Source organism: Bufo gargarizans, chromosome 2, assembly GCF_014858855.1.
Source record: "Bufo gargarizans isolate SCDJY-AF-19 chromosome 2, ASM1485885v1, whole genome shotgun sequence".
Taxonomy (NCBI): Eukaryota; Metazoa; Chordata; class Amphibia; order Anura; family Bufonidae; genus Bufo; species Bufo gargarizans.
The window spans coordinates 220944672-220957928 of NC_058081.1; the positions used below are offsets into that span (position 1 = coordinate 220944672).

A 13257-nucleotide genomic window follows, 5' to 3' on the forward strand; every position below is an offset into this window, starting at 1 on the left:
GGCTGGGTTTAGTGTGAATAACTTTTGTCTAGACAGTGAGTGTGGCTATTTTGTTGAAAGTAATCTCCAATTTGGTAATAATTCAAAATAGATTTTGCTACACCATGTGGAGCTATAATAGAATGCAGAATATCACATCTATCAAGATAAACCCCCTCCTTATTCCTAAATAGTGCCATAGCTAGACAGATTTCCATTACAGGATCCTGGGAAAGCTAGGTTACAACTATGTGGAGCTGTAATAAACTACAAAACACTAACTCCAAGATAAAGCCCCCTCCCCATTCCTAAATAGTGCCATAGTGAGGCAGATTTTCCTTTCAGAGTCCTGTAAAAGCTGGGTTATAATCTTGTGGAACCGTAATGTACTACAGAATACTAAATCTACCAAGATAAATCCATCTCCCCACTCAAATATATATAAATATAACCCAGATAACAGTTTGTCGCAGCAGTCAGTGAGAGAAGATATGGTAGTGAAGGTAGGCCTAGACAGTTAGTGGTTATAGGGGTTTCTATAATCAGGAAGACTGATTTACTAACTTGTTGCAAAGACTGCCTCAACCGAATGGTTTGCTGTCTCTCTGGTGCCAGAGTTCAGCATGTGGTGGAACGGGTGGATTACTGGGCTGGGGAAGACTCAGCTGTCGTGGTCTATGTTGGTACCAATAACAAAATAAATGGTAGGTGGAAGGTCCTTACGGATATTTTTAAAGAGCCAGGCTACAAACTGAAGAGAAGGACCTCCAAGGTAGTAATATCTGGAATACTGCCTGTGCCATGCGCTAGACAGGGCAGTCAGTGGGAGCTTAGGGAGTTAAATGCATGGCTTAAGTCTTAATGTAGAGCAGAAGGGTTTAGGTTCCTAGACCACTGGGCTGACTTTTCACTGGGGTACAAACTGTTTTCCGCAGATAATTTGCACCTCAATGGAAGGCGAGCTGGTGTGTTTGGGGGAGAGAATTCTGGCTGGGGTGGCAATGCATTTAAACTAGGGATGAGGGGGGAGGATATGGCTATAAATATAGAGGCAGAAAGGTTAGATAGGGGTCAGAATATATTTGTGGGTGAAATGGATGGTGGGGGGTAGCATTAGATAAGTGTATAAGAGACCCGTCAGTCGCAAACCAACTCCGAAGGAGGAAAAATGATCATAACAAAATACATTTCCTAAAAGTGTAAAATTTGATGACAACTTAAAATGTATGTTCACACATGCCAGAAGTCTAGAAAGCAAAATAAGAGAGCTTGAGGCCTTGGTACTGGAGAAACATATTGATGTAGTTGGTGTTGCTGAGACATGGCTGGACTCTTCTCATGATTGGGCTGTAAATCTTCAAGGTTTTACACTCTTTAGAAATGATAGGGATAAACGCAAAGGTGGTGGTGTATGTTTGTATGCCAGGAGTGATATGAAAGTAAGTGTGAAAGAAACAATTGTGGATGAAGGTTGTGAGGGTGTTAAAACCTTGTGGGTGGAAATTCAGAGGGAAAAAAAATTATGAAAAAATAATTCTTGGTGTGATCTACAGACCCCCCCCCCCCCCCATATCACTGAGGAGATAGATGATCGACTGTACAGTTGTGTTCAAAATAATAGCAGCCAGACATCACTAACCTGATCAATCACTGATCAATGATATTTCTACATGGCAAATAATTTACTAGCAGGTGTAGTAGAGTAATAGAAACCCAACAGTCATGACATGCATGCTGCTGATTCTCTGTAATTCAATCACTTATTGAAAGGGACATGTTCAAAATAATAGCAGTGTGGAGTTTAATGTGTGAAGTCATCTATTCTTTGAAAAACAGGTGGCAATTATTGCCCTTATTTAAGGAAGGAAGGCTGCAAATGTTGTACATGATGGCTACAGTGCATTTCTCTCAGAAATTCTGAGGAAAATGGCTTGTTCCAGACATTGTTCAGAAGAACAGTGTACCTTAATTAAAAAGTTGATTGGCGAGGGGAAAACATAAAGAAGTGCAGAAAATTATAGGCTGCTCAGCTAAAATGATCGCAAATGCTTTAAAATGGCAACCAAAACCTGAAAGACGTGGAAGAAAGCGAAAAAACTACCATTCAAATGTATAGAAGAATAGCCAAAATGGCAAGGACTCAGCCAAAAATCAGTTCCAGGAAGATAAAAAAAAGGTCTAAAGTTATCTGTGAAGATGCCTATGTGAAGCCAAGCTATCTGCAAGAAGCCCCCACAAAGTCCCACTGTTGAAAAAAAGATATGTGCTGAAGAGGTTACAATTTGCCAAAGAGCACAATGACTGGCCTATAAGAGACATTTTGTGGACTGATGAAAGTAAGATGGTTCTTTTTGGGTCGAGTGGCTGGAGACAGTTTGTCAGACGACACCCAAACACTGAATTCAAGCCACAATACACTGTGAAGACAGTGAAGCATGATGGAGCAAGCATCATGATATGGGGATGTTTCTCATTCTACGGTGTTGGGCCTATTTATCGCATACCAGGGATCATGGATCAGTTTGAATACATCAGAATACTTGAAGAGGTCATGCTGCCTTATGCTGAAGAGGAAATGCCCTTGAAATGGGTGTTCCAACAAGACAACGACCCCAAACACACCAATAAACGTGCAACATCTTGGTTCCAGACCAACAAGATTTCTTAATCCAATAGAAAACTTGTGGGGTGACATCAAATATGTAGTTTCTAAGGCAAAACCAAGAAATAGAGAAGAACTGTGGAATGTAGTCCAATCATCCTGGGCTGGAATACCTGTTCACAGGTGCCAGAAGTTGGTTGACTCCATGCAACACAGATGTCCAGCAGTTCTCAGAAACAGCGGTTATACAACTAAATATCAGTTAAGTGATTCAAAGGAAAGCTAAATCTTCAAACATTTTTCAGTTTATATAGTGAATGTTTGAGTTTGTAAAGAAGAATACAAACACTGCTATTTTTTTGAACAGTCTAATATTCACTTTTCTTCCATTTTTTTTAGAGGAACAACACTAATTTGATATATTTTTCTTAATGTTTTGATTTGGAATAAAATGTGTAGTGTTCCCAATGCATTTGTGTGTATGGAAATATAAGCTATTAGAAGGATTTTGAGATTTATTCACTTTCTTAAACACACTGCTATTATTTTGAACACAACTGTATGTGCAAATGGAGCGGGCGGCGCAGGCTGGCACAGTAGTTATAATAGGAGATTTTGACTATCCAAACATAGATTGGGAACATGGTTCTGGCTCTGCTGCAAAGCCTAGAGAAGTCCTGCGCTTTTTGCAGGATAATTTTATGGGCCAGTTTGCAGAAGACCCTACTAGAGGCGATGCTCTTCTGGATGTAGTAATTTCTAACAATGCAGAGCTTGTGAGAAATGTCAGTGTCCATGAAAACCTTGGCAACAGTGACCACAATATAATTATATTTCAACTAAACTATAAAAAACAAACTCAGGTCGGTAGGGCAAAAACACTTAATTTCAAAAACGCGAATTTCTCAGGGTTGAGTGCTGCACTTCAGGACATAGACTGGGAGCAACTATTGTCACATAATGACACTAATGCTAAATTGGAGTGCTTTAAATCTACTTTGGATAAGTATATTGTTAAATAGATTCCTAGAGGTAACAAGTACAAGCGAATAAAATTAAACCCCACATGGCTTACAAATAGTGTAAAAAGTGAAATAAATGACAAAAAGAGAGACTTTAAGAAATACAAATCAGAGGGGTCAGTTGTAGCCTTTAAAAAGTATAAAGAACTAAATCAATTATGTAAGTAGTTAATAAAATCAGCGAAAATACGCAATGAAATACAGGTGGCCAAAGAAGTAAGAGCAACCCCAAAACATTCTTCAAATACATAAATGCAAAAAAAACAAGGTCAGCACATGTAGGACCCCTAAATGATGGTAACGGGGTGTAGGTCACTGGGGATCGAGAGAAGGCAGAGCTCCTAAATGGGTTTTTTAGCTCTGTATATACAAAAAAAGAGAGGGCATCTCATGAGGGCGGTGCCACTAGTGGAAATACCTCAAATAACATATTTACCTGGCTGACTGTAGATATGGTCATTAATATGCTAAAAATAAATTAATTGAACAAGACCACAGGTCCAGATTGATTACACCCTAGAGTTCTAAAGGAGCTCAGTTCAGCTATTGCTTTGCCTCTGTTCATAATATTTACAGATTATTTAATGACAGGCAATGTACCAAAAGACTGGCGCAAGGCAAATGTGGTGCCCATTTTCAAAAAGGGTGCTTGGTCTTCACCAGGAATTTATAGACCAGTAAGCTTAACGTTCATAGTGGGAAAAATGTTTGAGGGCCTTCTACAGGACTACATACAGGATTATGTAATGGTAAATAATATAATAAGTGATAGCCAACATGGTTTTATTAAAAACAGAAGCTGTCAAAGTAACCTGATTAGTTTTTATGAGGAGGTGAGTAGAAGCCTGTCGATAGTGTTTTTGGACTTTGCAAAGGCGTTTGATACTGTCCCAAATGGATGACTAATGGGTAAATTGAGGTCTATTGGTTTAGAAAATATAATCTGTAATTGGATTGAAAAAATGGCTTCACCAAACTTTGTAATACAGTACAGTCTATGGAAGATGTTAATAAGTTACAAGCTGACCTGGGCAAACTTACTAATGGGCCTCCACTTGGGAAAAATAAGTTCAAGATAGATAAATGTAAAGTTATGCACTTGGGGTCTAATATTCTGCATGCAGCATATGTCCTAGGGGGAGTAAAACTGGGAGAGTCACTTGTTGAGAAGGATTTGGGTGTATTAGTAGATCATAGACTAAATAAAAGCATGTAATGGCAGTCAGCTGCCTCTAAGGCCAACAAAATTTTGTCTTGTAGTAAAAGAGGTATGGACTCGCGGGACAGGGATGAAATATCACCACTATACAAAGTGTTGGTGCAGCCTCAACTGGAATACACGGTTCAGTTCTGGGCACCAGTCCATAAAAAGGATGCCCTGGAGTTAGAAAAAGTACAAAGAAGAGCAACTAAACTGATAAAGGGCCTGTAAGATCTTAGTTATGAGCAAAGATTAAATGAACCGAAGGGGACATGATTAACCTGTACAAATATAAAAAAATATCAAGGGAAGCTATTCTGTGTTAAACCCCCTCAAAAAACAAGGTGCCACTCCCTACACCTGGAGAAAAAAAAGATTCAGTCATAAGAGGCGACAAGCATTCTTTACAGTAAGATCTGTGAATCTGTGGAATAGCCTGCTGCAGAAGCTGGTCGCAGCAAATACAGTAGTTGGCTTCAAAAAAGGTTTAGATGACTTTTTAATTCAAAATAACATTGAAGCTTATGACAATATATAGATATCTTGTTCTACACACCCTTTTCCTTGGTCCAACCCCTATTTAAAAAGAAGATGGACATTGATCCAGGGATTTGTTCCGTGGATCAATATAGCAGGATTACAGGTTGGACTTGATGGACTTTTGTCTTTTTCCAACCTTAACAACTATGTAAGTAAAAATGTCTGTTCTGATGGAAACCTTCCCCATCTGTCAGAAATCTATCAGATCTTCCTCTCTAGTGATAGTCAGTATTACTCAAACATGTAAGGCTGTGCTCACATCACATTTTTGTCCATCGTTGTATACACATGATGTTCATGTTAAACAGCTGCTTCAGACAGATGTTATAAAGTGACATCTGCTGAAGATGCTAAAAAAATGGACTGTTGGAGATTAACTGTCTGGATGTATGGTCTTTAACAAAAAGAAGCATGTCCAGACTGTTATTATGGGGCATCAGTGGACATTATTAGGAGAGGGGTATGTGAGGACAGAACTACAATTCCCAGCCTGCCCAGACTGTTATTATGGGGGCATCAGTTGCCATTATATGGAGAGGGACATCTGATGACAAAACTACTACTCCGAACATGTCCAGAATGTTGTTATGGGGCATCAGTAGACATAGAGAGAGGGGTATAAAAGGAGAGAACTAAAACTTCCAGCATGTCCAGACTGTGATTATAGGGAATCATTAGACATTATAGGGAGAGGGCTATAAGAGGAGAGAAATACAACTCCTAGGATGACCAGACTGTTATCATGGGGCATCAGTGGCATTTATATGGAGAAGGATATGATGAGAGAGTTACAACTCCCAGCATCTCCACACTGTTATTATGGGGCATCAGTGGATATTACATTGAGAGGGATATAAGATGGCAGAAATACAACTCCCAGCATTTCTAAGATGTTATTATGGGCTATCAATGAACGATACAAGGAGTGAGTCTAAGGAAAGGACTACAATTCCTATTATTTGAAAACTTATAGGAGGGAAACACTAACCTCTCAAATACATACAGTACGGGAGCTCCGCCTACATTGTGACATCACACAGGTCCTTACAGGCCCTTCACTGCTTCTCTGCACTGATTAGCTCTGTCTCAATTGGTAAATGGGGTGAAATGAAATTGGCTGGAGTGAAATGAGCAAGTTGAAAAGGCAAGGAAGCAGATGATAGGTCTCAGGGAAGTGGGAGAGAAAGTGGCCAGCAGTGGAGGCAGACCGATCTGCCAGCATTTCAGTGTTGTTAAGACCCACCCCTCTCCTGAACTTCCTGTTCAGTGTGTCTAATGATGTCAGGCTCATTCATACAGCCGTTCTGTAGACGAAAATGGGAGGGGGGAGACAAAGGGGCACATTTATTAAACGCCTTAATAAGGCCTTGTACTGGAGGTGGATTGCCGAAGTTATGTAGAGGCGCCTCTACATTACTTTGGTGTATCCATCGCTGATTTTAAATATAAGACGGCTTTCTTGCTGTTTTACATTTAGACTATTTTCTACGCCTAAGGCTCCATTCACACATCTGTAATAATGGGTTTGCATCCGTTCCACAATTTGCGGACCCATTCTATCTCTATGGGGACGGAATGGATGCGGAGAGCACACTATGTCTTCTCCGCACCCACATTTCTGGAGCGTGCCGCCGATCTTCCGGTCCGCGGCTCCCGAAAAAAATAGAACATGTTCTATTCTTGTCCGCACAAGAATAGGCATTTCTATGGCGGTGCCGGCCGGGTGTATTGCGGATCCACAATATGTGTGAATGGACCCTAAATCAGGCGTAGAAAATTATGAATGAGACGGGCCCACCAACCTGTCCCCTTCCCCGCCACACTACCTTATTTAGGCCAGGTGTGAGCAAGGAAGAAGTTGCATATTCTGCCACAACATGACGTGCAACAGAATCTGCTTCAGATATACGCCACAAAAGTGGTGTATATCTGTTCGTAAATGACCCCCAAAGTGTTTTGTTTGCAAGATCTTTCCTAAACAGCTTATGGCAGCAGTTTGGGCAGCACCTTGTAGACATAGCTGTGTGTGCACTATGGATTAAGTGTATTTGTGTGATTTATGTTTTTCAGGGTCTAGTTTCCCTTTAAAGGCTATGGACATGGAAAAAAATGATTGTTACCTTTATTAATGGACACATTGAGTAAAAAAAAAAAAAGTTGCAAATTCCCTGATATATAGTTTGTAACCTGTTTCTAGTTTCAGGCTTTCCTATGGGGGTTCCCCTCCCAGTAATATGTGCTGGATCTGTGTGTCCAGGATGCTGCTGTCTACAATTTAACACTAAATGGAAGAACAGAGAGAATAGTCATTGGAAACAGAAGAAGTACTCTGATAGACACGTCAGATTATGCAGCACTATCGGCTAGATCAAGGACTTACACACACTATGCAAAAGATAAATGGTAGGATTTTTTTTTAGAAAGTTGCTTAGTTTTGCATTCCATAACCTTTGAAATACTACATAGAAGAATTGCGTAAAGAGATTACACCTTCAAATTCTAGAAATTCAGATTGTTGGCAAATGTTTAGATGTTATTAAACAGTAATAATAGATGTTATTATCACTATAGAGTAAGAAGACTGAATTTAGACCTTACAGATCCCTATGTACAATTTCATTTGTCATTATTTAACAAGAATTACCTTGGTGACAGTTGCAGGACGAATATTAGAAGGTTCAGTTGGATCTACTGCCTCCACCTTCATCCCAACAGTGAATGTATGGGGCCTTAGGTCAGCATGATCCTTCATAAAAGATAAAAATTATGTTACTAGAAATAAACTGGTGAGGTTGAGATGGAGGTCATTTTTTGCACTATAAAATAGCATATGTTTATGTTATTTGAAAGAGAGATTATGCTTACAAGTCAGTGAGTTCTGGGTCCGTAAGAGGTGGGAGACAGGTGAAAAAATTACAACCTTGTAACTAACGCTGATTCTTACCTTAAAAACTTCAACTGGAAGAGGATGTGTTGCTGCATCTACCAGAGATTTTTCAAGAGCGCTTTTCCATTCAGACATACTCTTGAGTGGACAAAGATCTGAAGTATTACAAATACACAAATATTATGTAGAAAATACTACAGTTTTCAAGCCAGTTTTAACATTGATGCTATCAATTTCATTTATTATTATTTGTGATATATGCAATTGTGGACCCAAGTAAACCATGGAATTGCTTATTCTACAACCCATTTTAGGGAGTCTGTCACCTCCTCCAAGCTCTATCAACTAAATGAAGACCACTGCTGCCCCTGACTCTGGATCACTATGTTTATACATATCCCCGTTTCCCTGCTGTGCATCTGCAATCTTGCGCTGGAACACATTGCAAGGACTCATGAGGCTCCTCGATGTATTCCAGCACTGGTTTGTGGGTGCACAGCACAGTAACAGGGCAGTGAGCATGGACATACAACTTAGTGTTGGGAAGCAGTGCTACTCATGAAGTACCGCACCGCATGGGGCTTGGAGGAGAACACACAGTCCCATTAAGCTTTACTTTACGCATATCTTCAAGTACTACATTTTAAGGGATTCTTTCACAAAGATAGCCTAATCTTAGATTGAATCGTTGCCAATGATCAGATAATCGATGTTGGTCTGGCTTCAGAAACCCATGACAATCAGCTGGAGTCAGCCACATTGTTCCAGCACTAAACTGGCATTTTTTTCTCTGAACAGAAGGGGGCCTCGAACAAAGAAACCCCCTTATTGATGTCCATATACCCTAATTGTTCATATAGAAAGGGGCTGGGTTTTTATTTTAACTAATGCTTAGAGTCCTAAAGTACCATTTTCGAACAATATTTCAAGCTTTTTATCTATATATCCCTCAATCTACAATGCAAAATGGAATTGCAAACAAAATATTGTCAGGGTTGTTCAGTGTCCCAATATCTGTCCAGTCCAGGAATTACACTAAGATACAATTTGTCATTTCTAGTTGGTGTTTTTTCCAGATATCATTATGCCAACCTATTGTGCCAGTTAAGAAATGTATCCCAGTATATTGCACTAGATAACAGTGAAAGCAACTCCACACAGAGGAGTAATCAGGAAATCACCAGGCAGCATTTCTACAGACTTTCATCTCTAGTAATTTCACTGGCATTCGTAGACTATCCGGCCTACTAAGCAGGGATAGCTTGAATGTTTAGCCGTATATATCAGAGTGAACATATAAAAAATGGCCTGTTTCCTGATTAAAACCACTAATAGCAAACCGCTGGTTTCCGACAAAGCGTGGGAACAAACTCAACACTATACAAATTAGATCACTTTACATGTTTTGCTTTTGGGTCAATGATAAAAAAAAAATACACTGTTTCTGGAGACTTTATTGAAAGAAATCAGAGCCCTAAGCTGAACATTAAGACTAGAATAGAAGTAGGAAATGCATAATTTATATACTTGGCCATTTATGTATTTTTCTGGCCATATTGTATATTAAATAAGTGAATTTCTCATGTTTAATTACATTTTAAAAATATTTCAGGTACAGTTATGAAATGTCATCTTAGTTATGTATTGTACTAAACAATCTTTTAGTGGTTTAGTATGTGGGTTCTTATCTTTAGAGAGACATTACAGACCGCATAGTCATTGACTAGACCTTCCGTCTAAAAATAGTGGTTTACATAAAGGTTCTGCCAACAAGATTTATACACTCATATAATGAAGTCAAAGTTTGCTTAACACCATAACTAAACACAAAAAGAATCATTAAGACATACCTAAAGGTGGTTCCATTCTGCATTGATTTTCTTGGCACCAACCAACAGGTCGAAGTCTACAGTCCAGGTAAAATAGCCACTGATCACAAGAATCTGACTCTTCCAAGCCAACATACCGCAATCGTAATCTTCCTCCCACATTTTCTACCACACTGACTATCCAGTACTGGAAGGGATTCTGAGAGTCTTGCAGCTCTATGAGTGAATCAGCTGTAATAAGATCTACAGGGGCTTTTCCACGAAGAGGCTTTTTAGAGAGAAACAAAAGCAGTTTTTAATTTAAAAAATTATAAGCAATTTGGTACATTATAGGAGTAAGTTATATTAGGTCTACCGCAAGATGCAGAGTGACACTTCATTAGCCAAGAATGTATCTCATATGTCCTCACTAATGATGGCTGTATCTCAGGCTGCATAGCAGCTATAGATATAAGCCAGGTCATGTTTTAAATCTGACTATCTAAGTGATGCTAGCCGTAATACTATACAAGATACAGCTATAAAAACGGGTTTCAGTGACAGCTGCATGCACCTGCGGTTCTTACTCCCAACCAAATTTCTAAAGGCAATAACTTCACATGTATCATGGCTAGCACAACAATCCTTTTCTGGTTTAAGACGAATTGTCAGCTTTAAAACAAGAAACAGCTCATATCTCTAGCTGTTATGGAGCCTGAGGGATACCAGATTAAAGAATCCTCCATAAGCCAGCTGTGATCTCAGCCAGAATGAGCAAAGAGGAGACGAAGAGAGGCATAGAACATAACATGGACATGCAAGCAATCCCCTTTCACATATGGGGCAGTCTTTTTTTTCCAGAAAAGGAGTAGATGAGTGCTTGCTCATCAAATCACCCCTCTGCACCCATTTAGGCTTTTTATAAAAGCTATGACCCACCAGCGTCCAAATAAAAGCATCAAATAAGGTGCACTAAACACAAATATCAATGTAGCTTACACTGTTCATTGACTACTGACTCCCTAGCAACACCAGTTACACATTACTATAATTGCAATAATGATTATCACTAGAGAGGAATATCTAATATATTTCTAAAAGACAAAGTTATAAAAGAAATTTTTGATCAATGTTGCCATAATAGATTGTTGTCAATTACCATACTATTACAAGATAACGGTATTTGGTAGCTGGACCTCCAGCGGTTCTTCAGAAGCTGAGTTATATCACTCCAACTACAGTTCTGGCGAACCACAAAAAGTTCAGATGGGTTCATATTACAGGAGCAATAAAGCATGTGTATTATAACTGTCGTATCCTATCAGGTTTAGGAATGTATAACCTTTTATTAAGATTACAATCTATATAGGGGATGGAGCTTTGGCAGGGTACTGGCTCTCCTCAAAAAGACCCGCTGCGTATTAAGACTCCCATCTCTCATGGAAATAAAGTCATGTTTGATAGCACCACCTTTTGTAACTGGCTTCCTATGAGTCAAAATCCAACTTTTCAGCAAGCCTTGGGACATGACAAGGGAAAGCAGCCAATCCAAATATACATCCGTAGACGGCTGTTTCGGGATATTTTCCCCTCATCAGTATGGAGTAGGATTCTGGTAGGCTGAGCTTGATGTCTCGGAAGCAGCTTAGGCAGGGTATTGGCTCTCTTTAAAGAGAACAGCTGAGTTTGGCTTAGTGGCAATGTTCCGTGGGAAAATAATATTATAAGAGGTATATCCCAGGGAAGGAGAACCATCTCGCTAGCGCCACCTTGCCATCCAGAATCCTACTCTGTACTGATGAAACGACTGTCTATGAATGGATATTTGGCTTGGCTATTTTCCATTGTGATGTCCCAAGACTTGCTAAAAAGTTCAACATAAAAGGTTGTGCTGACAAGATGGCTCTCTTTCCCTGGAAGATACTTCTATGTATATAGGGGGTTGGAAAATGATACACTATATAATTCCCAATACTAGCATGCAAAAGCTGGTTGGTGCATTCCTTTTTTTAACATTTATTTAACACATGCAGTGGTGAATGCATACATGGGGGGTATTTATGAACTCCCCACATTGTAAAGTTTTTTGCTGAGTAAATGCTGGATGTATTTTTCAGCATCTGCTCTTATTCTGTATATATGAACACTGCACAGTACCACATCTCTTGTCCTGTATACTGGTGCAGTTCTCTGTATCCCTCATTTACTTGTAGTCCTTATGGACCAAATAACGCTCTATTTTTCACCCACTAATTAGTAATAAAAGGTTGCTTTTATTTTCTCACATTTTTAGAATCTCTCTTGAGATATGAGAGTACTATTTAAAATATTGCAGCATAGCCTACAGTCTTGTAGGCGTTATTGTAGAAGCTATGGTTTACTGACTGTCTAAGCATTGACTTCATTAATCTCTCTTAGTTATACACTCTCGCCCCCGAAATGTTTCGCCGGAAAACCGGAGTCCTCAGGGGAACCGGGCAGAGTTTGACGCAGGACCGGCGAAGACAGCCCTTTTTATTTATTCTTATAGCGACGTCATCCACTGGTCACTCCAATCATAGCCTCCGTTTGAGTGCTTATTGTGTATGGGGCTTGCTACATTGCCTGGTATAGGGCAGGGTAGAAACAAGCCTCCTTAACTCTCCTATACCAGGCAATGTAGCAAGCCCCATACACAATAAGCACTCAAACGGAGGCTATGATTGGAGTGACCAGTGGATGACGTCGCTATAAGAGTAAATAAAAAGGCTGTCTTCACTGGTCCTGCGTCAAACTCTGCCCGGTTCCCCTGAGGACGTTGGTTTACCGGCGAAACATGTCGGGGGGCAGTGTTTAGTTGGTAGTTTTAGCTAAAGCAGTAATAGCTCAGTTAGGCAGGCAGCAAGAGATATTGGATATAAAATAACAGTTAGATCTGGTGTATGCGTGCAATACACCAGAATGTATAACTAGGAGAGATTAATGAAGTCACTGCTTAGACAGGCAGTAAACCATAGCCTCTACAGAAACGCCGACAAGACTGTAGGCTATGCTGCAATATTTTAAATAGTACTCTCATATCTCAAGAGAGATTCTAAAAATATGAGAAATTATAAGCCAAGTTTTATTACTAATTAGTGGGTGAAAAATATGAACACTGCACAGTACCACATCGCTAGTACTGTTCTGTGGGTGTAATTCTCAGTATCTGCTCTTATTCTGTATATATGGACACTACA

At 39.6% G+C, this 13257-nt stretch overlaps 1 protein-coding gene across 11 annotated transcripts in view; it reads right to left on the reverse strand.

The window, feature by feature from the left end:
* SFMBT2 (Scm like with four mbt domains 2) overlaps positions 1 to 13257 on the reverse strand; it is a 263727-nt gene that overhangs the window by 93641 nt on the left and 156829 nt on the right. For all 11 annotated transcript variants that reach the window (XM_044280033.1, XM_044280032.1, XM_044280036.1 and 8 more), the window contains 3 exons: positions 10082 to 10328; positions 8289 to 8386; positions 7989 to 8090 (listed from right to left, as the gene is read on the reverse strand). In XM_044280033.1, coding sequence (XP_044135968.1) covers positions 7989 to 8090; positions 8289 to 8386; positions 10082 to 10328 — 447 coding nt within the window. The remainder of the gene's footprint in view (positions 1 to 7988; positions 8091 to 8288; positions 8387 to 10081; positions 10329 to 13257) is intronic.